This window comes from Benincasa hispida, chromosome 5 (assembly GCF_009727055.1).
Source record: "Benincasa hispida cultivar B227 chromosome 5, ASM972705v1, whole genome shotgun sequence".
In the NCBI taxonomy this organism is placed as follows: domain Eukaryota; kingdom Viridiplantae; phylum Streptophyta; class Magnoliopsida; order Cucurbitales; family Cucurbitaceae; genus Benincasa; species Benincasa hispida.
In genome coordinates this window covers 41,139,741-41,163,652 of record NC_052353.1, presented here as the reverse complement: position 1 = coordinate 41,163,652, position 23,912 = coordinate 41,139,741, and the positions used below count along the sequence as shown (strand labels likewise).

Genomic DNA, 23,912 nt, shown 5'->3' with positions numbered 1-23,912 from the left:
ATTCAAATCAAATAATTTAAAATCATCGAAGACAATTAGAAAAATAATATCGACATAAATAACCTATTCCAAATCTTAAAGTGCACAGACAGTTTTAGATTTATTCAATTATAAAATTTAAAGTCATATTTACGAATTCATAATTAAAATAGTTGCAATCATAATAAGGTTACATTCATGTATCAATTGTAATGAGTCTCAATCACAAGGAGAATGAAATTCTTTTGATTGTGTTTATTACACATTGATATAATAGTAATAAAAAATCTATTGGTATTGTTTACTTCTATAGGTTAACATAATGAAAAGGGTCAATGATGAAAAATTAGTAAAAAAGAAGATACGTCTCACGTAATAATCAAAGTAATTAGATTGATGATTCTCACTTCCGCAATAGAATTATGTTTGTTGATTACGAATTTCATGGTGAGACCTATATTTCATTACAAATATAATTATAGAACATTGATAAATAACCACAAACATAATTAAATAGGTCATAAGTGAGACTCAACTTTTCAAATTAAGTTGATGGATTACATAAGTAAACATGACCTAAATTCAACACATATTCAAGTTTATAGTTTAAATACATAAGATGACCCATTTTTCAAACAAAGCCCCAATAAAAGCTTGCATTCTTCCTTGTTACCCTGGGGGAGCCGGCAGCGTATTTGGGTCCCGCTATCTTAAACCCTTTCTATCCAAGTTCAGGTTTGCGTCTTGCTGGAGCTGATCCTCCCAGAAATTTTTGGTTTCTAAGAAGAAACCCTCCTATCAAAATTGTGTTTTATTCATAAAAAGCTTCGATTGAGGCCAGCTATGGCGACCCACCTTCTTTCTCCGCCCACCCACCTTCAAACTTCCATTAAAATGGCCCTTCACGTCCCGCTTCTTCTAGCGCCCAGTGTAAGCTCGACGACCCTTTCTTCCTTTTCTCTTTCTGAAGAATTTTCTGTCATGCTTGAGTTAGTGGGTGGGGTTTTAATTCGAGAATGCATTTGTTTTGTTTTCCATTGTGGATGAAGTTAATTGGTAATTGAGAAACTTTTTTGATTGAATTGATGGAAGAACCCTGGTATGAATTTGAGGGTGATGGTGATTTGAAAACTCAATTTGAAGGAGATGGTGTTGTCATGAAAGAAAGGAGGGACCATTCAAGAGGGAAGAGTGCGGATGATAGTTATCATAGGAGTGTAACCATGTGGAGAATATATAGAAGGATCAAGTTTATCCTAAGTGCGGATGATAGTTATCATAGGGGTGTATCCATGTGGAGAATATATAGAAGGATCAAGTTTATCCTAACTGATTAGCTTAAATTTTTGGGTTTAGTGTTACTTGAATGTGATGATAAGGTAGGGGCTCTCAGTTCAAACTCCTGTCATGGTATTTCCCTAGGAAGCATAAACACTTTAGTTTGATTAGCATGTCCATATCTGACACGTGTCGGACGCTTGGACACTCAACACTTATTGGACACGTATCTGACATTTGGTAGTGTAACAAATGTGATTGACATGCATAGCTACTTGTTGAGTAGATTAAAGACACATATATGATAATAATAATAGATTTGGAGAGCAAAATACATCAAACTAAGTTCTTTAAGCATATAAATGCATCATCTATTTACTTTGATTTTTCTTTTGATATAAAAATGATATATATTTTTATAAACGTGTCTTTGTCGTGTTGTGTCCTAGATTTTTAAAATCTGATGTGTCGTTGTGTCTGTGTTGTATCGTATCCGTGTCTCGTATCTATATCCGTGCTTCTTAGGTATTTCCTCTTTATTCCACATTAATGGTATATGTGTTAAAACTATCTGGGTGAAGTGGTATGAGAATATTTGAAATGATTGAACAGTTGAAGAAGGAGATGAGAATATTTGAAATGATTGAATTTGCTCTAGTTTGTTGACTAATTTTTGTGGGTGAAGTGGTATTTTAGTCAATGAAGAATGGATAATATATCTTCTGCCTTTAAATTTTAGCTTGTGCAGTGTTTAACATTTCTTGTTGACTGTCAAACGGACTTGAGGCTTTGCTTACCCTGTTTGCCCTTTCCACCCGCCGCCCCCACCCACCCCCCCGCCAATTGATATAATCCAAATTTATACGTCATGACATTGTTGGTTGAGTCAAGCTATCTCAAGCAATTTGTTTACAAAATTCATTCTTACTGTAGCGTCGGAAACCAGAATGCAGCCACATAATGAGTTTGGAACCACATAAAAGATTTCAGAATGCTAGATCTGTGGTCTCTTGTGCTATGAATATGACTGCAGGACAATCAGATGATTCAGGAAGGGTAAGTTGGGATAGTTTGAAGAACAGGGTAAAACAGCTCTGGGACAACTCACCAGAGCCAGTGAAGTGCTTCCCTTGGAATGAGGCATTGGATAACTTCATCCAGCTTATTGCTGATCTCATCTTGACGGTTATCAAATACTTGTGTGTACCATTACTCGTCGTTACCTCCCTTAGCGAGATGTCCTACTGTGCTCATGAAAAGAAGCTTCTTATTGTCCCATTTCCATTTATAATTGGCTTCTCCATTGCTGAGGTCATGAGACAGACAGCTTTAAGTCTCTCTCCAATTCTTAAGGTAAGAGTTCAGGATCACCTCTTCATTATGTTCAAGACATTAGTTGAATGGATCGTCATGGTGGTTTAGACAAATCATTGGTCTTGTATCCTCCATTTTAGTTATGTTTTTATGTCATCCTTGTTGAAGCTTTGATAATAACGTTTTCTACTATTTATGGATTAGTTAAATAACTCTTATTTATGTGTGAGGCAAGTTTTTCAACTATCTGATGTAGCACTTGTTATTTCATTTTAGGTGTTCTTTCGTAACTTTCCTTATTGTTTCTTTTGGTTAACTCCTCCATGTTCTTCGTCGTCTTTGTAGCATTTTTTTCATTTGAAATGGTAGTCATTTTTGAAATGCTATAAGCTAGGAATGCTTAAACATGTTTTATTGGTCTTCCCATTGCTTATTTTTCTTTGAAACACACTCTAGAATACATTTTAAAGAGCTGTTTGAAGTTCTTCATTGACTTCTAGTTTCCTACAATCTACATTGTCTATGAGGAAACCTTAAATTATAGTGTCAAGTAGCATGTTAGGAACCAAGGTAGTATGAGCTACCTTTGTCCCACATTGGTTAGAATGGGATGACCAATGTGGTGCTTAAGTGACTTGGCTTTCCCACCTCAATAGCTGGCTTTTGGGGTGTTGTTCTCCAAGGTGCTTAAATAATAATGATCTGTGGGGGAAATTTAGTAGGTTGCTGAGGCATTGTCTTTTTAGTCACGGATGAATTCCTCTTCTGATCATTTCGTAACAATTAAATTGCTGAGGCATGGTAATTGTTTTTGTTGTTTTTTGTTTTCTTCTGTTTTGTTTTGTTTTTCTGAAATAGAGTGACAAGTTAGAAGTTTTGTTCTTTTCTATTAACCACCTTTTCCCTCTTTTACAGGATCTAGAAGTCCCATGGCATTTGATCACCATTGCAATATTCTTCACTCTCATTAAACTGCCTGGCCCATACTATCCATATTGGGGTCGCATATTCATTCCCCATTTCACAAATGGAGGTTTATTCAGAACTTTCTGGTCTTTGTTTCTCTGGTTTAGAAGACCCCGAAAGACATCAATGTTATTGAAGCATAACAAGAATCACCTGGATACGAAGAGGAATTAATTGAAAAAGGCATAGAGAACATTGGACCAGGTATTACTACTAGGAGAGAGAGAGAAAAAAGTACTGTAGCTCAATGCTTGTTAGAGTCTAATTTCATTCTCATGCCTCTATTTGAGGACTAATTATGACTTGGGTACCTCAAATACTGAGGCCAAATTTAATAGTAGCTATTTTATAGGAATGTTATTGGTAATAATCAATATTAGTAGGGTATCAAAGGTATGTCAATAATTAGTTAGGAGAGTTGTTATTGTGGGTGGGAAAAGGTAAAGCGTAAATGTATGGATTGATTTAGTTGGTTTAGGTTCGAGTGATCTTAAGAAAAGGAGGGTCCAAGTACCACAATTTTATTTTATAATAATTATTTTTTAAAATAAAATCTGGAGTTAAACATGCAGAGGTTGGGGATCTGAACCTCTAGCGGACAGTTTATGCTTTAAGCAGTTGAACAATACTTAGGTTGGCTGTAGTTCTTTATTTTTTATATTTCAATATTGTCTTAGTTTTCTTTGGCTTCTTTCGTTTTGTCTCTCATATCGGTTATCGATTACGCGTGAATTTGTTGTTAAATAAGGTTCTTGTTCTTGATTGATGAATTGTAACAAATACAAACTAAGAGATGAATCAAATAGTTCCAGAACAAATGGTTAAACAGAAACACGATAAACATCACCACCATATTTGTATTGTTTTACATCTGTGTAATGAGATCCAATTATCTGGCTCTGGCACTAGCAGATGCAATTTGTTCCGTGCTTGAAATTTTACACTCTTGTCTATGTAGGATTTCCTGGCATGTCTTGTAATCTTGTTCTCTTTCCATTGTTAAAACGCTGTCAATCAATTATCTTTTTTCTTGTGCAGATGACATTGCTGGCTTCATCAGAATGAAGTGATCAATCGAGCAAGTGAGCGAGCGAACTGATCGAGAGCTTCTTATAGCACGAGACAGATTCTTTTTCATTGAAGGATCATTTTCCTGATGGACAGTTCCAGATTAAGCTTTAAATGAAACCCAATGTATTTCCAATTTCCTTCTTTCTTTCATGTAGCACAGAAAGCTTTGGAGGCCATGTTTACACTTCAATTCCTTCCTAAACTTTAAGAAAATTAGTAAGGATGGTGTGTGTGAGAACAACTGTAAAACAACCCCACATCACCACAACTTTTTTCTTTTTCTTTTTCTTTTTAGTTCATTGCAGGACAGAGATTGAACCCTCGACCATTGATATAGTAATTGGTATCTTTATTAGCTCAGATGGACCATAATCTTGGGGTTAATCTTCTGTGTAGAAGTGGAATGAATGGTTTTTTAAACCAAGTAATCCATCCCAAAAGCTTTTTCACGTCCTAGAGAATTAAGGGGGAATTGTAAGTGATGCATAAAAAAATATTGGTGAAAATACCAATTTGGTTTCTATACTTTGAAGTTTGTTTAATTTTAGTTCATATATTTTCAAAATTTCAATTTTAATTCAGGTACGAACTAAACTCAAAAGCATAAAATAGACAAGCAAAACATTGCCTTAACCTAATTTCTTTTTAGATAAAAATAACTCGAGATGACTACAGGACTAAAGTAGTATTTGAACTTAAAAGTTGATAAAAAAATGATTTTAAGATTTTTTTTTCTAAATTGCATAGATTAAACTTGAATGTTTGAATGTATCAAGATAATTTGAATCTTTGATTTTTTAGAAAGGTAAATAATGTTTTTTTTACAATATGGTAGAGGAGATCAAGCCTTGACTTCAACGTAAATAATGTTGCAATTAGTTGAACTATCCCTATGTCAACATAAATTTACAAAATTGTAATTCGTGTTATTCTAACATTAACACAAATTTATAGAATGATCTTTTGCATCTAAAAAATGTGAAAGTAATCTAACCACCATCATGGTTTAAACTCGTATTCAAATCTTATATTTTTGTCTTTTAGTTCTACAATGACGAAAGTGAGATCGAATCATCAACTCAACGATGGATATATTTTTTTAGTAGAATAAAAATGGATATTTATCTACTCATGTATGTTGGAATGTGCATGTTACAAATCTCTAAACTTGAGAAAAGGTTGACTTTGGAAGAAAGACTTTTGGAATCCAATTTGGTTTTAAAAGCCCTACCACCGTTCGTCGTAACAAACCCCTCCACTCCCGGCCGCGCCATTTTCCCTTTTCCACCAACACCACACTGAATTTTGAAACCCCCTTTTTCAGTCTCTGCGGATTTTCCATCATTCCGACCGCCATGAAAGACCACGAGGATGGCGAAGAGCTTCACTCGGACACTAACAAGCGCAAGCTCGAAGAGAATATTCAATTGGCTAAGCAAAAAGCTCAGGAAATCGTTGCTAAGCTAGTTAGCAATGCCGAGTCCAAACGCCCTCGTTTTGAGTACGAATCCCCCGCTACCGCCCCTGCGCCACAAAACCCACCATTATCCTCCTCGACATTTCCTGGTAAGCCTTAGAAATATCTTCAATTCCTTTGCATCTAGGGTTTTCTTTTTTCTTTTTTTTTTTTCCTTTTTTTTTTTTTTTTTTTCCTTTTTTTTTTTTTTTTTTGCTTGAATAAGAAATTAGGTTAAGATAATGTTCTGCTTGTCTATTTATGCTTTTGAGTTTAGTTTTTTTTTTTCTTTTACTCATTTGTGGTTGGATTTAGACTGCTTTGGTAGCATAAAATTATGCCTAAGTTGGGTATATGGATGAACTATTAACTTGTTTAATTTGTTGGACAAAAGGGAATTGGAGTGGGCCTTTATGGAGTCCTCTTGGGCACCGAGAGGAGTCATTTTGTGAAACAAAAGGGTAGTTTTTGTGATGAAAGTTCGAAGAAGCTTTCTCACGGTTTATCATATCAAATCTTGTTTTAAAGTTTGTCTAATTTGTGGGGGTGACATCAATTCATCGGCCATCTTATCCAAGGGTTGAGAAATCAATTTTGGAGAGAATTATGGAGTTTGTACTGATTAGAGCCTTATGGTGTAGGCATGCTTCTTATTGTAGTCTCTCTCTTTATGGGAACATGTGGTTTAATGCAAATGGAAATTTCCCTTTCACGTTTAACAATACGTAGTACCATGTTTTTACAAGTCGGCCTCAAGCTTGGGGATCTTTTGGATCAATCTTGCTTGTGTTTTGTGATCATTTGAAGCAAATATGGGAGAGAGAAAACAGGTTGGTACACAAAAGGTAGCTGACCTTTTTTCTAAAAAAAAATAATAATAAGGAACCAAAACTTGAGAACATATATGAAACAATAGAAGGGTATCCAAAAGAACTAGCTCACAAAAGGAAGTTCCACTGAAGAAAGGTACTCCAATCAAGTAGTTACAAAAAAAATGGTAAAGATACATAGAATCTAGCGAGGGACCATACGTCATAAGGGCCCATCTCCACTCTAAAGGTTCTACTGTTCCTTCCTCCACAAACCCCACAACATCACACAAACTTGGCTTTCCACAGAAACCTCCCCTTTTATTGAAGCGGTGAATGGCGAAGTAACTTCTTGATCATCTTCCTGTAATTTTGGTGTCTGGAAACCTAAAAGCAAAAATGCAAGCAATAGCTACATCATAATTCAGTATAAAGTGTAGCTCCAAAGGATATTGTCTAGGTCTTCCTCCGCCTTCCGACAAAGAATGCAACGAAATGACCTGACCAAAGAGAGTAGTTTCCTCATAAATCATAATCCAATATAAAGTGTAACACCTTCCACAAAAACGAAAAAAAAAATTCACCAAAAGGAAAATGGTTGAACAAGCAGTGAAAAAACGAGCTACAGAAAAGCCCACAATAGGGGCAGGACTCCAAAGGCAAATATCCCTTCTCCCGTTCTAAGCTCAAACTCCTCAACAAGTGATAAGAGAGCCATGTCATGTGTCATTTACCCATTGGGCAACAAATGATGAAAACAAAGTGATAAAGGAGAGCTCCCAGAGAGAACAAAGACATCGGCCATAAAATGATTTTGCATAGAAATCAAATGATATAAATGGGGCAACGTAAAGCTATAGATCGAGTGAGAAAAAGAAGACAGCTCATTGGAGCTTATTTCACAGTGGAAGACCCCCTTGTTGGTCTATAAGGAAACTAGGAGTGCAAATGAAAACTGATTAAACTGACTGAAGTGACTGTCGGTTCGGGTTAAAATCAGTTTAATTATTGAAATAAGAAAAATCGAAATTATTCAGTTGGTTGTGGGGTTACCAAGTATGAACTGAATATGCCCCGAACCGACCAATTGTATAATATGTGTGTTTGTGTCCGTGGGTATATATAATCTTACTGAATTTCAAAACATGATGGTGGTATAGCTGGTTAAAAAAGCGCCCTTTAACCTTTGGGTCTTGTGTTGATTCCCGTAAGTATACTTTTTGGTATGTATTACTGATTTTCCTTCTGTCCAACATAACCCATGGTCTAGGCCTAGCCTGCACGCCACTGTAGTTATACAAGGGGTAAACCGCCAGATGGAGTCAAATAAACCACCAGTTTGTTGGTTTAGAGCGGTTTGGTTGTGTATCTTTACGGTTTCGGTTCAGTTTTCTGATTTTCTTAACAAATATGGCGGTGGTTTTGGTTTGACACTCAAACTAGCCCGAATCGAACCACTTACACCTCTGAACGAAACTAAGTTGTCACTTGCGAAGGTTTTTTGGAACGATATAGAGAAGATTAGCATGGGCCCTACGCAAGGAATAAAATTAGGAATGATAGGAGACCTCCTTTTTGGTTGATGTTTGGATTGTATAGGAGCTAGTCACTACTCAATTCCTGATTAATGGTGATTATCTATGTAGTTGGTACAACAAGAAATTGGTTAGTTGCAATGTGTTGGATGGTGAGACTTTTTTGTGCAACATCACTGCTAGAAGGAACTTGTTGGAGGCAGAAATGGAAGATTTTGAGGCTTTGACAGGATGAAGATAGAAGAATATGGAACATTTAGAATTCAGATAACCTCTTCTTGAAGTCTTTATTCCTAAACCTGATTGTAAGTTCCTTTCTTCTGTGAGAGCTTCAATCTACAATCATCCTTCCATTCAACTATAACTAAAACATTTCATAATTGGTTTGCGGCCACGGTAAAAAAGAAGACAAAGATCCTTAACACTATTGACTATTGAGGTAGGCTTATGGAGTTTTATGAACAGAAGGAAACAATTGTGTTCAACGACAAGATTAGTGGGTGGGTTGATGTTATAGATCTAGCAAAGAGAAATTGTTCTTGTTGGATTTCCTTAATACCTTCATGTAGTATAGACAAAGAATATCTGTTTCTTTATTCAACAACAAAAGCATAGTAGTTTAAAAAATAATATAAATGATTCTTCAATTTGAGGCTGTATATTGTACAATCTCTCTGGGTTTGTCACTGAAAATCCTTTATTTTTTTTCCTTTTCTTCTATGTTTGTTTGTCTACAATAATGGATTGTGTAACTCTTCTTTACAAAGAACTAATTGTATTAGTTTTTAGACGTATAACTATGACATTGATGTAGTCTCAATTCCATAATTATTGCCTGTTACTTGAGATTCTTTTTTGGCATGTTTAATATGCTTAATAGTTCTGGTTTTATTAATCATACTCAAATAACTTTGCTTCATGTCGTGTTCACTTCTTGCATTAAGACATGTCAACATGCTTGGGCATCCTTGAGATTCACGCTGCTTTTTGTATTCTTTAAATACTGAAACTTATAGTTACACTTTCTATTGAAAAGAAACACAAATTTCCCATGCTAGATTTTGCTAACTTTCTAGTGTTCAGTTTCTTCTGGTGCTCAAGCAGGTCAATATCATGGTTTTCAAACTACGAGTAAGAAAATAAATATTCCAAATATTAAGGTACTTGGTTTTGCCATCTTGTTTGTCAGATAGATTACCATTTGACTACTGCTGACAAAGGTGATTTTTCCCCCCAAATCTGTTTGTAGGTTGGATTGATTATTGGGAAAGGTGGAGAAACAATCAAATACCTTCAACTTCAATCAGGGGCTAAAATCCAGATCACTAGAGATTTTGAAGCTGATCCACAGTCTTTGACTAGGGATGTCGAATTAATGGGAACTTCAGAACAAGTTAGCAGGGCAGAACAGCTTATCAATGAAGTAATTGCGGAGGTAAAGCACTGATTAGAATGCTATCATTGTCAACTTTTGTTTTGGAATGTGAAGCTAATTTAGGCACCTTAATGTAACAGGCAGATTCTGGGGGTTCTGCCTCAACCACAAATCAGGCAATGAACTCAAGTCAACCTGGAGTTGAGCAGTTTGTAATGAAGATTCCTAATAATAAGGTAATTGCTTTCATTGTGTTTTATCTACCCTTGAAGGTAAAGCTAATATTATGATAATAATCTTGTTTATAGGTTGCACTTGTCATTGGAAAGGGAGGTGAAACTATAAAGAGTATACAGAGCAAGTCAGCTGCTCGTGTTCAGGTATTATTTTAACATGTGTGAACTAGAGACTACTGAACTGTTTCGAATGCAATTATCGCTGGACGAAAAACAGCCATTTCTAAAATTAGCAACTGTGAAGGAATATACTGTTCAAATCTGTTTGGGGGAGTTTGGGGGCAAAAAGTGGAATAGTGAGCTCCAAGGAGTTGTGAACTTTTGGGGCCCACCATGTAAGAAGTTGATAAGGTATAAAATTGATGTTTTCTAGTAGTAGGACCCACAAACTCCTTAGACCAAACAAGGAGTAGAGTTCACAACTCCTAATTCCCAACTCCTACCTCTCAACTCCTTGGACCAAACACATCCTTTAGTTTTGTTAGATTTGTAACTTTGACTTGTCAGAATGGTTCGATGTCACATATTGTTTTCCTTCTCTTCTCTCTTCAACTTTTGAATTTGATAGAAATGAGTACTTAAAGGAAAACAAAAATCTCCATCTCATCATTCCAACATCTTAGTTTCCTTAACTCTGTTTATCCCCCACTCTGAAGAGTGCAGACGGGTTTGTATTAAAAAAATTCAAAATTGCTTAGTTGTCTTAGCTTGGTCGTCTTAGCCCTTAGGACGACATTATATGGCTCATTGCACTGTTCACATTGTACTCTTAATACTAAATGTGCTTTTGCTTCTTCATTTGGAACCCAATATGCAAGGTCATGCCGGGTATCTTAATCCGGAATGCTATTAATCATTTTACAGATTATCCCGTTGCACCTCCCTCCTGGAGATACATCAACAGAGAGAAGTGTTTATATTAATGGGCTGAAGGAGCAGATTGAGTCAGCCAAAGAGCTGATTAACGAAGTCATAAGTGGGGTAAGTCCTCAGGTACCTGTATTGTTCTTTGCATGTTTTTTTTATCAGAGGATGATTTCCTTTCCTAGTTCCTAAAGTTCTAAATGGAGCATGAGCAAATAACATCTGAACTGTCAACTTTTTTTCTAAGCTATGATCCTGATTTTTTCTGGCTTTACTAATTTTCTGCTGAGCTTCCTGTGGTTCGTTTATCTGTTATATTAACATGTCTGATGCCTGATTGAGAATCTGGACTGTGCATGAAAATCCATAGTATATTTCTCTACGTTTGGTCCAATTAATTTTAAAACAATATATTTGTTTAATTTATTTAGTACCTCTAACTAATGGATCTAGTGATTTGCTTTTTGTAATTTTCTTGGCAAGCGTTTTTGAACATTTGGCTCGTCTTTTAGCTAAGTTCAACTGCAAATTGTTCTCGTGTCCCTCAATAAGAGTGCTGAAGGATTTATTTCATTTTTTTGAAGAGATTGGCATACACTTTAAATGTTGATTATGCTCCCTCTCTGTAGAAACGTTTGGTATCTGAAACTACTAGCTATGCGCAACCGACTTACCCGCCTGCCAACAATTGGTCTCAAGCTGGACAACCTCCATTGCAGCAGCAGCAGCCACCGCCTCAATATGGATATGCACCAGGAACCTATCCCCCGCCTCCGGGGCCACCGTATTATAGCAACTATCCAACTCAAGTAGGAAGCTGGGATCAGGCGAATCAATCGACCATTCAGCCATCAGACCAAAGTACAGGATATAATTACTATGGCCAACAGTCTCAGGTCGGATCAGCTCCTCCTCCATATCATGACTATAGCTATGGTCAGCCAGCCTCAAGTGGTTATGATCAAAGCTACTCCCAACAAGCACCAAGTTATGGCCAAAATTTCTCAGGCCAGATTCCACCGAGTTATGATCAGCAGAACATGTACCTTAACTCAGGAGGTCCACCACCTGCTCTGCCACCAACAAATGGAACCTCTGAAGGTATATATCCCGGTGCAGCATACCAAGTTTCCACTGGGTACTGGACTTACCCAACCGACCCGACCCAGTCGCTTCCTCAGGCAGCAAATGACCAGTCTGGGTCTTATCAAATCGTTAGCGGGGGACATGCACAGCCTCCTGTGTATGGGCAGAGTGTGTACCCTTCTCCACCAGGCGTGTATTCTCAGGGAGTAACCCCCTCGGCTCCGGTTCCTCCACAGACAGTGGCTCAAAACCAATCACAACTACCATCAGTTCGCAGAGTTGAAACATCTGGAGATGGAAATTCGAACGGAGGGCAAAGCTCTGCAGAAACTGCCGATTCAGGAAGTTGATCATGGAGCAGGTCGCGTGTAGTTATATCAAAGGCTATTTTTGTTCGTCGTGCATTTTTTATAACTGATATAGATATAACATATTTTAAGAGTCATTTTAGAACCTCTGTAATGAATTTCACTCATTAAATGCGAATTTTACTATCTTTCCTATTCATATTTATTGGATGCAGATGTGAAAACAAAGGATCGACAAGCAGTTCAAATATTTGCTACAGAAAATTTACAACTGTTGAACATGGGGAGTGTGCGTGTAAGGTGATAGACAAATTATACAGACAGCACTTTGTAAAAGGTGATAATCAATAAAACCCCAAACCAGAGAAAAGCTATATATAGGAACAGATGGATTCACTGACTCGGTTCACAATTCTATTGATAAAACCTCTATCCAATGGCCTCGAGATCTCTCCAGCTTTCATTGTCCAAGCGTGTGCTACTATGCGTGTTTACTCCTTTCAATCCTATTAACAATTACATTGCATAGACAACTTCTCCACTGCTGTCGATATCAAGATCAAGATCAGGATCACTCTCTTCGTCATCCTCCATCTCATCATCGATATCAAGGCTGCCAGTAAGGTATTGGTTGAGACTCTGTGTCCCGGCAGCCGGAAGGCCAGCTTCAGCTATTATCTGCATGATTTCTTCACTGGTTTGCATTGGTTGATCTGGCTCTTCGTATTGGTTGTTCATTGCCTTTTCGTCTACGAGATCAGCTGGAAGATTCTTCAGAAACCACTCATGATTTCTTATCTCCGGAATTGTAATCCTCTATCCCAGGTGATTTTAGTTAACATCAAATCATGTCATAATGGAACTTTATCGGCCATTTAGAAAGGAATGTGAAACAAGATTCTAGAGTCTAACCTTAGTTGGGTCGGCAACAAAAATTCTAGAGATCAGATGGCGACACTCGGGAGAGATAAGAACATAATCAGGAATTGAGTACTGTACATTCAGGATTCGCTGCAACAAACAATCAAATGTTATAACCCCAAAAATAAAATATTGGACTTAAAACTATAAAATTCAGCGAGTCTAGACCCTATTTACCTGAATTGTTTTGCGAAAGTTTTTTGGATCCTCGGGGTCCTCAAAGGGGTATGCACCAACCAACATGACGTATAAGGTCACCCCACATGACCACACGTCCGCAATCTGAAATGCACCATCGATGTACACAAAAAAGAGAAAATCTCAAACCTTAAAACACATCATGACATAGAACGGCATATTGATGCGTATATGCATTATCTTGTAACTTTAGGTAGAAGATGGGATAGCCATAACATTACCTTGCCATCATACTCTTTCTTAAGTAACACCTCAGGAGCAATATATGCAGGGGTGCCAACCGTTGATTTTGGCTGTGAATGCAGCACAGAAGACTGAAAGGAAGACACCAAATCAGAATGTGCAAGCAAAAGAAGATAGAACTAGATGCCAGAACAAACAACGGAAACAATACAAATACAGTTGAATCAACTAAGTTTTCTATTCCACAATGAACAAGATCCCATCAAGTAAAACACAGGATATGTAGTGGAATAGTTTATTATTGTCACAAGTATACAAGTTCAAACTATCTTAAAATTTTAGTCCCTACAAGATGGGTCATCGTTAGTATCTAACTTAATTCAAGATTAAGGAAGCATTTGCACAGAAACACAAGAAGCAAGGTCTACCTTTGAGTATCCAAAATCACAAATCTTCAAACGAGGAGCAGGACTTCCATCCAGTAATGTATTCTCCAATTTCAAATCACGATGACATACTTGCTGCAGAAAATGAGTAAAGAATAACAATTACTTAAATTCCTGTATTTGTAGCAGCGATTTGCGCTTCTGGGGGCACAAAGGAAATGATAAAGACACAAAATAGAAATTATTTACATACCATTGCATGACAATAGCTGACACCAGATATAAGTTGCTGGAAGAAGAAACGTGCCTGCAGATCGATGTAACTTAAGGTAACGATGGTAGGAGATTCTAAATCAAGAATTTTTATGCATCTAAAAGAAACCTCATCCTCGCTGAACCGTCCGGCATTACAGATCCGTTCAAAGAGCTCTCCTCCAGATGCATATTCCATCACAATTGCAAGATGGGTTGGGGTCAAGATCACCTGTTTCCATGTCATACATTTGGTGAAAACATTCTGCCTGGATAAGGATGAAGCCAAATTTAAGGATAAAACAAACCTCTTTGAATCTGACAATGTTCGGATGCCTTAAAGATCTGTGGTTTATTATCTCCCGCTTCACATTCGCATCTATCTGTCAAATGGAATGGAACTGGTAAATCACCATGTGATGAAGAATTTTGATTATAGTTAAATATTGTATGCATTTGCTTACATGTTGTCACTAAACTAACCCTGTTGCTAGCACCTTTTTCCCCCTAAATAGGATTCCATATCTATAAAAAAATTATACATATTTACAAATTAAGTTACTGATCATTTTTAATCATCTCTTTACATTAAATTCAAATAATTAAAACTAAATTTACAGATATTGTGTACAAGACAACTCTCAGATAACATGATCATAACTCAAAGATTAAGGCATTTCCTCACCTCCACGTGTTGTAATATTCTAAAAAATAATACTAATAATTAAATGTCTTGAAATTCATAATATACTAATGTTTGTTAATTTATCTAACTTCTACATTATATGTATGGCATTTCCATGTTCTCTGTCATTTAAGTGATTTATATTCAAATCGTAAATCTGTTATTCTTTCAATGTTAACGTACAACATCTTTTGTCATACTAAATCTCATAACCCATATTATAAATTGATAGTGATTGACGGAAATGGTAAAGACTTGAAAGATTAGAAATGAAATTTAAAAATATCACAAACAAGAACAAAAGAAACAAAACTTCAGGTGTCTTCAGAATTGTAGTACAAAGAAAGAACTACAATTCTCTCAAATCAACAACAAGAACAAAAGAAAACCATCTCCAAGCAATTCTACAAATCTAAACACAAGAAACACGTAAAATGTATACTATTAGAAGCAGGTTCCAATTATTCAGCCTAATTCACGAAAATCAAAGAAGGGTGGAAGGAACAATCCTCACTCAAATTCAGAGAAATTTCCAGAGATGACATAATATATAGCAATGGCAGTTAACAGCTGACTAACCTTCTCACCTCTCTCGATGTACTTGACGGCAACGAGCTCTCCAGTCTGCTTATCCCTCATCAATCTAGCAATTCCAAAGTTTCCAGAGCCAATGTCGCGCACAAGCTCATAACGATCGCTATCGTGCATGATCGGAATGTCCATTCCCGGTCCAACAGTGAGTGCCGACCGATCCATCTCTTATCGCTATTATATGAAACGCTTGTCGTAGCGAAAGAAATCCCGAAGCAATACGTAAAAGAAAAACAAAATGGAGAAGGAAGAAGAAGAAAGAAATTGATTGATGTGGCGAGAGGAGAGCCAGTGAAAATGGAAGGGAAAAAACAGAGCACGTGAAAGTTCACCAAACCTACTGGCCTTATCAGCAGAGAAATTATTATAAATCACACTGAGAAAATTCCTTTATATCTGTCTCCTTCAAGTAAAAATTCAATCAATCGGGGTTTCTAGGGTTTCTGAAAAGAGGCGGTGATGATGATGATGATGATGAAGAAGATGATCAGAACTCGTGAATCGAACTAAAATTTTTCTCTCTTTCTTTCTCTCTCTCTCTCTGTCTAATGGGGCTTTTCTTTCAGCTCCAAAAATCTCTTCTGAGCATAAGGAATTGGAGTTATTTCTTTTCTCTTTCTTCCTTTAAAGAAAAATTCAGTGGGTGAAGAAGATGATGAAATGATGATGCTGCCATTTTTATCCTCTAAAACTCAGTGAAACTTTGACTCAAATGACTTAACTACCCTCCTTTTTCCCTATCTTTTATTATTCATGGGCCTCTATGGGCCATCATAGGCCCATGGAAATAAATGGCTTTGTCTAACTAGTTGTGGTTTTTATGGGCTTGAATCTATGAATGTAAAATTATGCCCTTCTTAATTGGGTGAGTCTCAGGATTTAGTCTCAACAAAATTGATAATGATTTAGTCTGTATATTTAAATCGGTAACGATTTAATCCTTCAATTTTAATAAATAATAGTGAAAATTTTAGTTGATAATGATTTACATCTATATATATTCAAATCTATTCAAATCTGTAACAATTTAGTTCTTCAATTTTAATAAATAATATTTTAATCTATATATTTTACGATTTGTAATAATTTAGTTCTTAATGTAAAAGTATTATTAAGATTTAATGAAATTTCTTACACATGTAAACCGAAAAGGAGATCGAGAATCAAAGTGTTTTCAAAAACTAAAAAATTAATTGGTTACGTGATAAAAGTTGACACTTAGTTTTGAAGAGATTTTTCATGATAGAGATTAAATGGGTATAAAAACTAAGGTTTTGGTAACCATTTTATTTTTTATTTTTTTATTTTTGAAAATTAAGTCTATTTCTTCCTATTTTTCTATCATGATTTGCATCTTTCTTAAATACGATGGTTGAATTCATAGCCAGATTCAAAAAGTAAAATCAAATTTTTAAAAGCTATTTTTTTTTAGTTTTGAAAATTTTGCATTTTTTTCTAAACTATTGGTAAAAAAATAGATAACAAAGAAAGAAATTTGGAAGTGAAAATAGTGTCTATAGGTTTAATTTTCTAAACCAAAAACTTAAAACCCATATCGTTTCCAAATAGGGCCAAAAATTGTTATAGCTTTGAAAATTAAATCTATAGACACTATTTAATCTCAACTAAAGTTCAAAATGGGGCTAAAAATTAAACCCATATCGTTTCCAAATGAGGCCAAAAATTGTTATAGCTTTGAAAGTATATGACTAGATCGTTACCAACTAAAGTTCAAAGGCTAAATAATTACTTTTATACAAGTTTAGAGACTAAAAGTATCTTTAAACCAAAATTAAATGATTATAGTTTTAAAAAGGTTTATATTATATAATGTCGATACACAGGTTGTATGTGTTTCTAACCATTTGATACAAAGTAAAAAATGCATTGTTCTAGCCTCCAATAATTTTCCAGGGTCAATTTGATTTATGCTCAAGTAGCTAGCGACAATTTAACTTCGTAACAAGTTAATTGTTGATGGTGACAAATAACATGAAGGTTTTATCATATTAACAAATTTTATTATTTTTTTTAATAGTTTCTTTAACATTTAACTGCAATCTCTTCGTTGGAGAGACCTGTTTTCTTGAAGTGTGTTGTGTGAATTTTTTATCTACGTGTTTAGATGTTTTCTTTGTCTTTTAATTTGTATTAATTGTGATTTGTTTTTATTTTTACCTCAGATTGTGAGATCATTTTTTCTTTATTGTAATTCAATATCTTTAAATCCTACAAATTAGTTGATTTGAGATTTTGTTAATTTTCACAATAGAAAACATTTGATAAATTTTAATCAAATGATAGTAAACAATCATGAAAGTTTTAAATAATATAACTACATTACCATAGTAGAGGTACAAATTAATATAATTAATCAAAACTATATAGTACATATACTTCAAAACAAAATTCAAATATTTTAATAATTGATCATTGGCATTTATAAATTATATGCATTGAACCATAAAGTTTTTTGTTTCCATGTGTATTAGGCACTTTATTTAGAATTCTTCATAAAAATTAATTTTCAAACTAAAATACTATTGTTTTCAAAGAAAATAGGCAGACATTGAATTATTTCAAGCAATATACAATTAACACCTAAACAAGATCCAACCTAAGAATGTCCAATCTTGTGACCTTTGTTCACATATGGCTATAAATTTTTTAGAAAAAAATGTCAAATTATTTATAGAAATAGTAAAACAATATTGATAAACACTGCTAGACTTCTATCAACGTCAATCAGTGATAAACTTTTATTAATTTTTATCATCGATAAACATTGATAGACTTCTATCCGTCCCTATCAAATAATATTAAAATTTTATTATTTTAAGTAAATAATTTCTCTTATTTTTCTATTTTTAAAATCTCCCAATTCTTATTTATATTAAAAACATTATATATATATATATGTTTTATGAGTTGAATAACAAATGCCACCAAGTGGTGCACACAATCACATTGACATTCTTAATTGGATATTATATATTTCAAAATGTCCATGAAAATTAAAGAAAAATATACTTATCGTAGATATGTTGGTGAGGTGCATTGTTCGGTTTTCTAGCCAACATGAGTATGTATATATATAGCTCAATTGGTTAAGGTTGCATGTACTCTTAATTAAAAATTAAAAAAACTGTCAGTTCAAAGACCAAACAAACACAAAATTAAAAATAAATCGATCTATTAGATACTTTTGAAAGTTCAAGTATCAAATTATAAACCCAAATTTAAAAGTTTAAGAACTATACTTATAATTTAACGTGAAAATTTTAAGGAATATTAATTCGGTACATTCTCACCTAATAAATAATGAGTTATTATTTTTTATTGGTTTAAATATTAAACTTAAATAAGGGTCGACGATTATTTGAAAATATAGGACCAGAATTACAAATCCTTTTACCAATTGAATCATGCCCAATTGGATTAGCAATTATTCAATTCTAAGCATCATTGATTCATAAAATCAATGAGGAAAATAATATAATCAAGTTTGAGAGTTATTTGGAAAAAGGAGTCCAATCTAATTACCTCAACATTAATAAAAACGATGAATTTTTTTTTCTTTGATCAACGAATCAACCATCAAGAAAATTCGTCATATCAAATGAGGTGACTGGAATTGGGTTTATCCAACCCATTTGAGTCACTTTCTTACGTCTTATAAAATAATTGTAATAGATAACATTTTTAAGATTAATAATTAAGTGTATACTAATATTTTTAAATAATCCTAAATATAACAAAATTTATCAGTGATAGACTCTACTATTGATAGATTCTGATTCCTATGAGAAATATGATCTATCACGGATAGATTTCTACTAGTGATATGATCGATCTATCACTGCTAGACTTCGAGAGTCAATCTAAATTTTGTTGTTGTTGAATGAGAAATTTTGGACCAATCACAAATTGTTACGTCATTTACTAAATTAATGACGAAATTTCAAATCATTAAATTTGGGCTATATTAGAAGTTGACATATGTCCTGAATTAATGTTTGAACGACAAATTTTGATGACGCTACGTGGTTTTTAATCAGATAAGATTAATTTGGCCCAATTTGATATTATTATTTGGGTCAAAGTTCAACTAAGCCCAAAAATAGATTGAATTTGACCCAAACGTCAAATCAAGATTAATTGGGCCCAAAGGCTAGATCCATGGACCAACTAAGCCCAAGTCCAACTAATTTGGTCCAAAAGCTAGACCCATGGATCAACCAAGCCCAAGACCACCTATGAACCCTATAAATAGAGAAGCTCTCCAATCAGCAATTCTATGGGAATTCCATTTGGAAAACTAGATTCCTTTCAAGATACAAGCATTCTACTCCTGACTCCTCCCTTCCAAGAACACTCTTCCAAGACTTCTACTTCAAAAATGTTCGGTGCTTTTCTTCAAAAACGTTCAACCACATAGCATCAAATCAACCTCAACATCAACACCAACTCAAGTTCAACTCCACAAAACAAGTTTCTCCAGAAACCTCGTGTAAACACTAATCCAGGAAGATCAACAAGTCCAAAGGCCGATCACCCAAGAAGATCAAAAAGCCCAAAGGCCGATCATTCAAAAGATCAACCAACTTTAAAGATTATAGTTTATTATGAAAGCATCAAAATCCTATGTATTAGAGATTGTACTCGCTTTCCACAAAATTAATACAAATACAAAGTACAAGTTCCACGAAATAAATTTCTTTTGAAATCTCGTGCGAACAGTTGCATTTGTAAATTATTTTAATTTGCATTGTGTTATATTTGCTAATACGTTGGGCATGATTGCTATATTTGCAATTTCTCCTTTAATTTATTTTTGTTAAATTACAATTTTGGTTCTAATTTTTTAAGTTTGTAAATATTTGGTCCTTGAATTTTCAAAAGTATCTAATAAGTTTATGAATTTTTCATTAATACACCTAATATATAAGTCCTTAACACCAATTTTTTGTGTATAACAAATCTTTGACACACTTAACTTTTTAAAATTAATTAATCTATTAGATATAAAATTGAATTTTATGTTTAAAAAAAAAAAAGAAAAATTATGTATGATGAGATCTCAACTAATTTCAATATTTTGTCTAGTAGGTTTGTGAATTTTTAAAAAAGTCAAATAGTATAAGGACCCTATTAGACATAATATTGAAACTTCATATATCTATTATTGAAAATAAAATTGAAAGTTTAAAGGTCTGTAATATACTTTGAACGTTCAGAGGCTAAATTTATAATTTATAATTTTGTAATTAGTTCAACAAGTAAAGTAAGAGATTGAATCATCAACCTTTGAGATGGTAATTAATATTTATCTATAGAGTCATTTGAGCTACTCTAGCATGATATGAAATATTTTGTATCAACCTTAGCATGATATGAAATATTTTGTTAGGAGTATACATAAGTTGGATTGGATCAAGAGTGTTTTTTGTATCAATCCGAAAATTCGTGTTGGTTGGGTTGGCAACCCAAAAAATCCAAATAAAGTCTCCAATCCAACCCAACCCTTAAAATTCGAATTAGGTTGGGTTGAGTTGTCTTGTTGAGTTATCACTTTTTTTTAAGCTAAAAATATGTAAATTTATCTACAACACATGACTAATAACTAAAATCTCATAAAATTCTAATGTTAAATACCAAATATCTATGATCTTTATTACAAACTTTAAACAAAAATAAATATCATAACAATTTTAAAAGAAAAATATTAAAAATTCACAAATTGATCAATATAAAGTAATCAAACTTTAGATAATATATATGTGTGTATAATTTGGGTTGGATTATGGGTCAACCCAATTTTCTTTTAGCCAACCCGGATCCAACTCAACCCAACAAAAATAGAAAAAGTTTAACCCAACCTAACCCAACCTTCACATTTTGGATTGTGTAGTCCGAATTATTTAGGTTGTCGAATTATTTGAACACCCCCTATATCTATATCTAGTAATTTAATCAAATCAACATTATATTGCTTGAATGATATATCAAAACTTACATTTATTAATATTATATGTACTTATCAATCATTATATTTCTTCAAATATTCCATGGGAATATATTATTAGCATCCATCATATCACAAGGAAAAATCACATGTCAAATAGTGTAGATGGGTGCATGTAGCACACACTTTTACTAAGAAATAACAAACATTTTTTAAGAATTGGACATTGGTACCCTAAAAGCTTCTTTTAATAATGTGAAATGAGTGTGGGTAACATGTCCTTCATCATGAAAAGTGAAAAGGAGAAAGGTTTTAAAGCCATTTTTATTAGTGTGACAAGCCAATTCAATTCTCTTTTTTAAAAAATAATGTGACTAATGTATAAATTCTATTTTTTTAGTAACTTTACAAATGTGAGAGTGAATATCGAATATATGAATCTTTAAGTTATAAAAGATGTTATTATGCCTGAATTTTTGCTCAATTTAAATTGTGTAGCCAATTTTAACATAACTTCATTGGTTGTCAAGACATTAATTCATTAGTTAAGGGACGTAAAATTGATAAAAGATTGCATTTTATTCGACTATTAACTAGTTCTAAGAATGAAGATTTAATTTGTTCATTTCATGAAATCATCACTTAACCGTTGGACTACGTTCGTGTTAGCAATGACTTTTTTCTTTATAAGTATGTTATATAAAAAGAAAATTTAAATAAAAAATAACTAAAATCACCTTTTTTTTTTCTTTGCATCTAATAAATGTGGAAACAGAGACTCGAATCTTCTATCTATAAAATGAAAACAATAGATATCTTGTCCACTTAACTTATTCTATCATCTATGCTTATTTAATACATGTGAAAGTGGCCAATCAAAAGTTGGTTATGTTTCTATACATTATTCCCCACTTTTGCCCTTTTTCTTAAATTCTTTATAATTGACCAAAAAGTGTGTTAAGGATTGAGTGACTCAAAGGTCAAGCATTGCATTCCCTTTGAATGGCTCAAGAGTATTTTCTTAAAATATTACTCTTATTATGGGTCAAAAGAGTGCATAAGATTCTCCAATAGCATTTCCTTCCAATCCCAACCATTAAGCACCAAGAGCTAATTAAAATGACTAAAATGTCCTAATTCATATTCATTAGTTTTTCTTAAAGATGTTATTTATATAAGTTTACTTTCAATATTATAATATTTGGATATCAAAACAAAGTTTTAGTCTCTACCATGAGAATAATGTCTTTAAAAATAGTTTGAAGTTCACAAATTCAACTTGAAAATGTTAAGGATAAAGATTTAGTGAAAAAGTTTAAGAAGTTAGTTCGAGTTTAATCAATTGTATTTAGAGTTCTAATATGAGGAGCTTGATTTTTAAACCATATGAATTTAATTTCTTTTTTTTTAAAAAAAAAAACTAGATTCGACATCTTATGTCTCATTTGGTAACCATTTCGTGATTTTTGTTTTTGAAAATTAAGCCCATACATATTACTTCCACCTTCAAATTTGTTAATTTATTTACTTTTTATCGATGGTTTAAACAATCAAGCCAAAATCTGAAAAGAAAAAAAGAAGTAACTTTTAAAAATTTGTTTTGTTTTTTAAATTTGGCTAATAATTCAATTATTGTACTTAGAAAATATGCAAATCATGATAGAAAATGGAAATAAACTAGATTTAATTTTTAAAAACAAAAACAAAAATAAAAACGTAATGATTATCAAATGGGGCTTAGTTACTGTCACTCAAACAAAATCTCTCACTACCTTAAACATCCTCTTTCAACTTTATATGCAAAACACTTTTTTGTGTGTTTTGAACATTATGTTAAACACTTAATATTAATGAAATGCTTAGACGACGTGTTTATTTAATCTATTTAATATACTAATTTAACTAATAGGTTATGCATTTAGTTAATTAAATTTAGTTAAAATATCATTTTGGTCTCTATACTTTGATTGTTGTTCAACTTTACTTCAACTACTTTCAAATATCAAATTTTATTCTTCATACTTCAATAAATCTTAAAATTAGTCCCTATAAGTAGTTATTGTTGGTTTTTTTCAAAAAAAATCTAAAAAATTAAAAACATATTCACCTATTGTATTTTCTTGAATAAAAAATATTATTATTATTTAATCAATTTTTTATTAAAAATAATTTTAAAATACTAGATTTCAAATTTATCGAAAATACTAGGACTAAAATTGAAAAATATCCAATAGTATTTATGCAATTAGATTCATTACTATCTATTTCTTGTATGAAAAAGGGTATATATTTATTGAAAAAGGAATTTGGAGACCAAGCAAAAAGAGTTCAAATGAATCAAAAACAAAAAACCGGTAAAGTGTTGGGATTTTTTCCCCTCTTTCTTAAATTATTAAAGAAAGAATGAAGAGAGAATCTTTAGGTAGAAGCATCCGACAAAGGTTGATTCAAGTG

General features: G+C 33.3%; 3 protein-coding genes and 1 non-coding gene across 5 annotated transcripts; 3 read left to right on the top strand and 1 right to left on the bottom strand.

The window, feature by feature from the left end:
* Window positions 1-639: 639 nt before the first annotated feature.
* LOC120078811 lies at window positions 640-5,032 on the top strand. The gene is made up of 4 exons (XM_039033136.1): window positions 640-909; window positions 2,191-2,610; window positions 3,487-3,741; window positions 4,576-5,032. Exons 1-3 carry the CDS (start codon window positions 823-825, stop codon window positions 3,709-3,711), a joined length of 732 nt encoding a protein of 243 aa, XP_038889064.1. The 5' UTR covers window positions 640-822; the 3' UTR covers window positions 3,712-3,741; window positions 4,576-5,032.
* A 754-nt stretch (window positions 5,033-5,786) lies between these two features.
* On the top strand, window positions 5,787-12,476 carry LOC120077735 (far upstream element-binding protein 1-like). The gene is made up of 7 exons (XM_039031708.1): window positions 5,787-6,174; window positions 9,492-9,568; window positions 9,658-9,843; window positions 9,924-10,019; window positions 10,092-10,163; window positions 10,884-11,000; window positions 11,513-12,476. Exons 1-7 carry the CDS (start codon window positions 5,964-5,966, stop codon window positions 12,317-12,319), a joined length of 1,566 nt encoding a protein of 521 aa, XP_038887636.1. The 5' UTR covers window positions 5,787-5,963; the 3' UTR covers window positions 12,320-12,476.
* LOC120078859 lies at window positions 8,351-8,451 on the top strand. The gene has a single exon (XR_005482139.1). It is a non-coding gene; the product is annotated as a U6 spliceosomal RNA (small nuclear RNA).
* A 19-nt stretch (window positions 12,477-12,495) lies between the features above and the next one.
* LOC120077736 (serine/threonine-protein kinase SRK2E) lies at window positions 12,496-16,154 on the bottom strand. Of its 2 annotated transcripts, XM_039031710.1 has the most exons (9): window positions 15,482-16,153; window positions 14,526-14,600; window positions 14,348-14,449; window positions 14,219-14,272; window positions 14,008-14,100; window positions 13,618-13,710; window positions 13,376-13,480; window positions 13,190-13,288; window positions 12,496-13,093 (listed from the first exon to the last, which is right to left on the bottom strand). In XM_039031710.1, exons 1-9 carry the CDS (start codon window positions 15,656-15,658, stop codon window positions 12,794-12,796), a joined length of 1,098 nt encoding a protein of 365 aa, XP_038887638.1. In that variant the 5' UTR covers window positions 15,659-16,153; the 3' UTR covers window positions 12,496-12,793. The 2 variants fall into 2 exon arrangements, with proteins under 2 accessions (XP_038887638.1, XP_038887637.1); XM_039031709.1 differs by having other exon boundaries at window positions 14,219-14,449; window positions 15,482-16,154.
* Between the last annotated feature and the right edge of the window lie 7,758 nt (window positions 16,155-23,912).

Coding starts and splice junctions, on each gene's coding strand:
- LOC120078811 (XM_039033136.1), top strand. CDS start 823: ATGGCGACCCACCTTCTTTCTCCGCCCACCCACCTTCAAACTTCCATT. Junction 910..2,190: donor CGCTTCTTCTAGCGCCCAGT/GTAAGCTCGACG, acceptor TTCTTACTGTAG/CGTCGGAAACCAGAATGCAG. Junction 2,611..3,486: donor GTCTCTCTCCAATTCTTAAG/GTAAGAGTTCAG, acceptor CCTCTTTTACAG/GATCTAGAAGTCCCATGGCA.
- LOC120077735 (XM_039031708.1), top strand. CDS start 5,964: ATGAAAGACCACGAGGATGGCGAAGAGCTTCACTCGGACACTAACAAG. Junction 9,844..9,923: donor TCAATGAAGTAATTGCGGAG/GTAAAGCACTGA, acceptor TTAATGTAACAG/GCAGATTCTGGGGGTTCTGC. Junction 10,164..10,883: donor AGTCAGCTGCTCGTGTTCAG/GTATTATTTTAA, acceptor ATCATTTTACAG/ATTATCCCGTTGCACCTCCC.
- LOC120077736 (XM_039031709.1), bottom strand. CDS start 15,658: ATGGATCGGTCGGCACTCACTGTTGGACCGGGAATGGACATTCCGATC. Junction 13,289..13,375: donor ACTTTCGCAAAACAATTCAG/GTAAATAGGGTC, acceptor TGTTTGTTGCAG/CGAATCCTGAATGTACAGTA. Junction 13,094..13,189: donor TTGTTGCCGACCCAACTAAG/GTTAGACTCTAG, acceptor CACCTGGGATAG/AGGATTACAATTCCGGAGAT.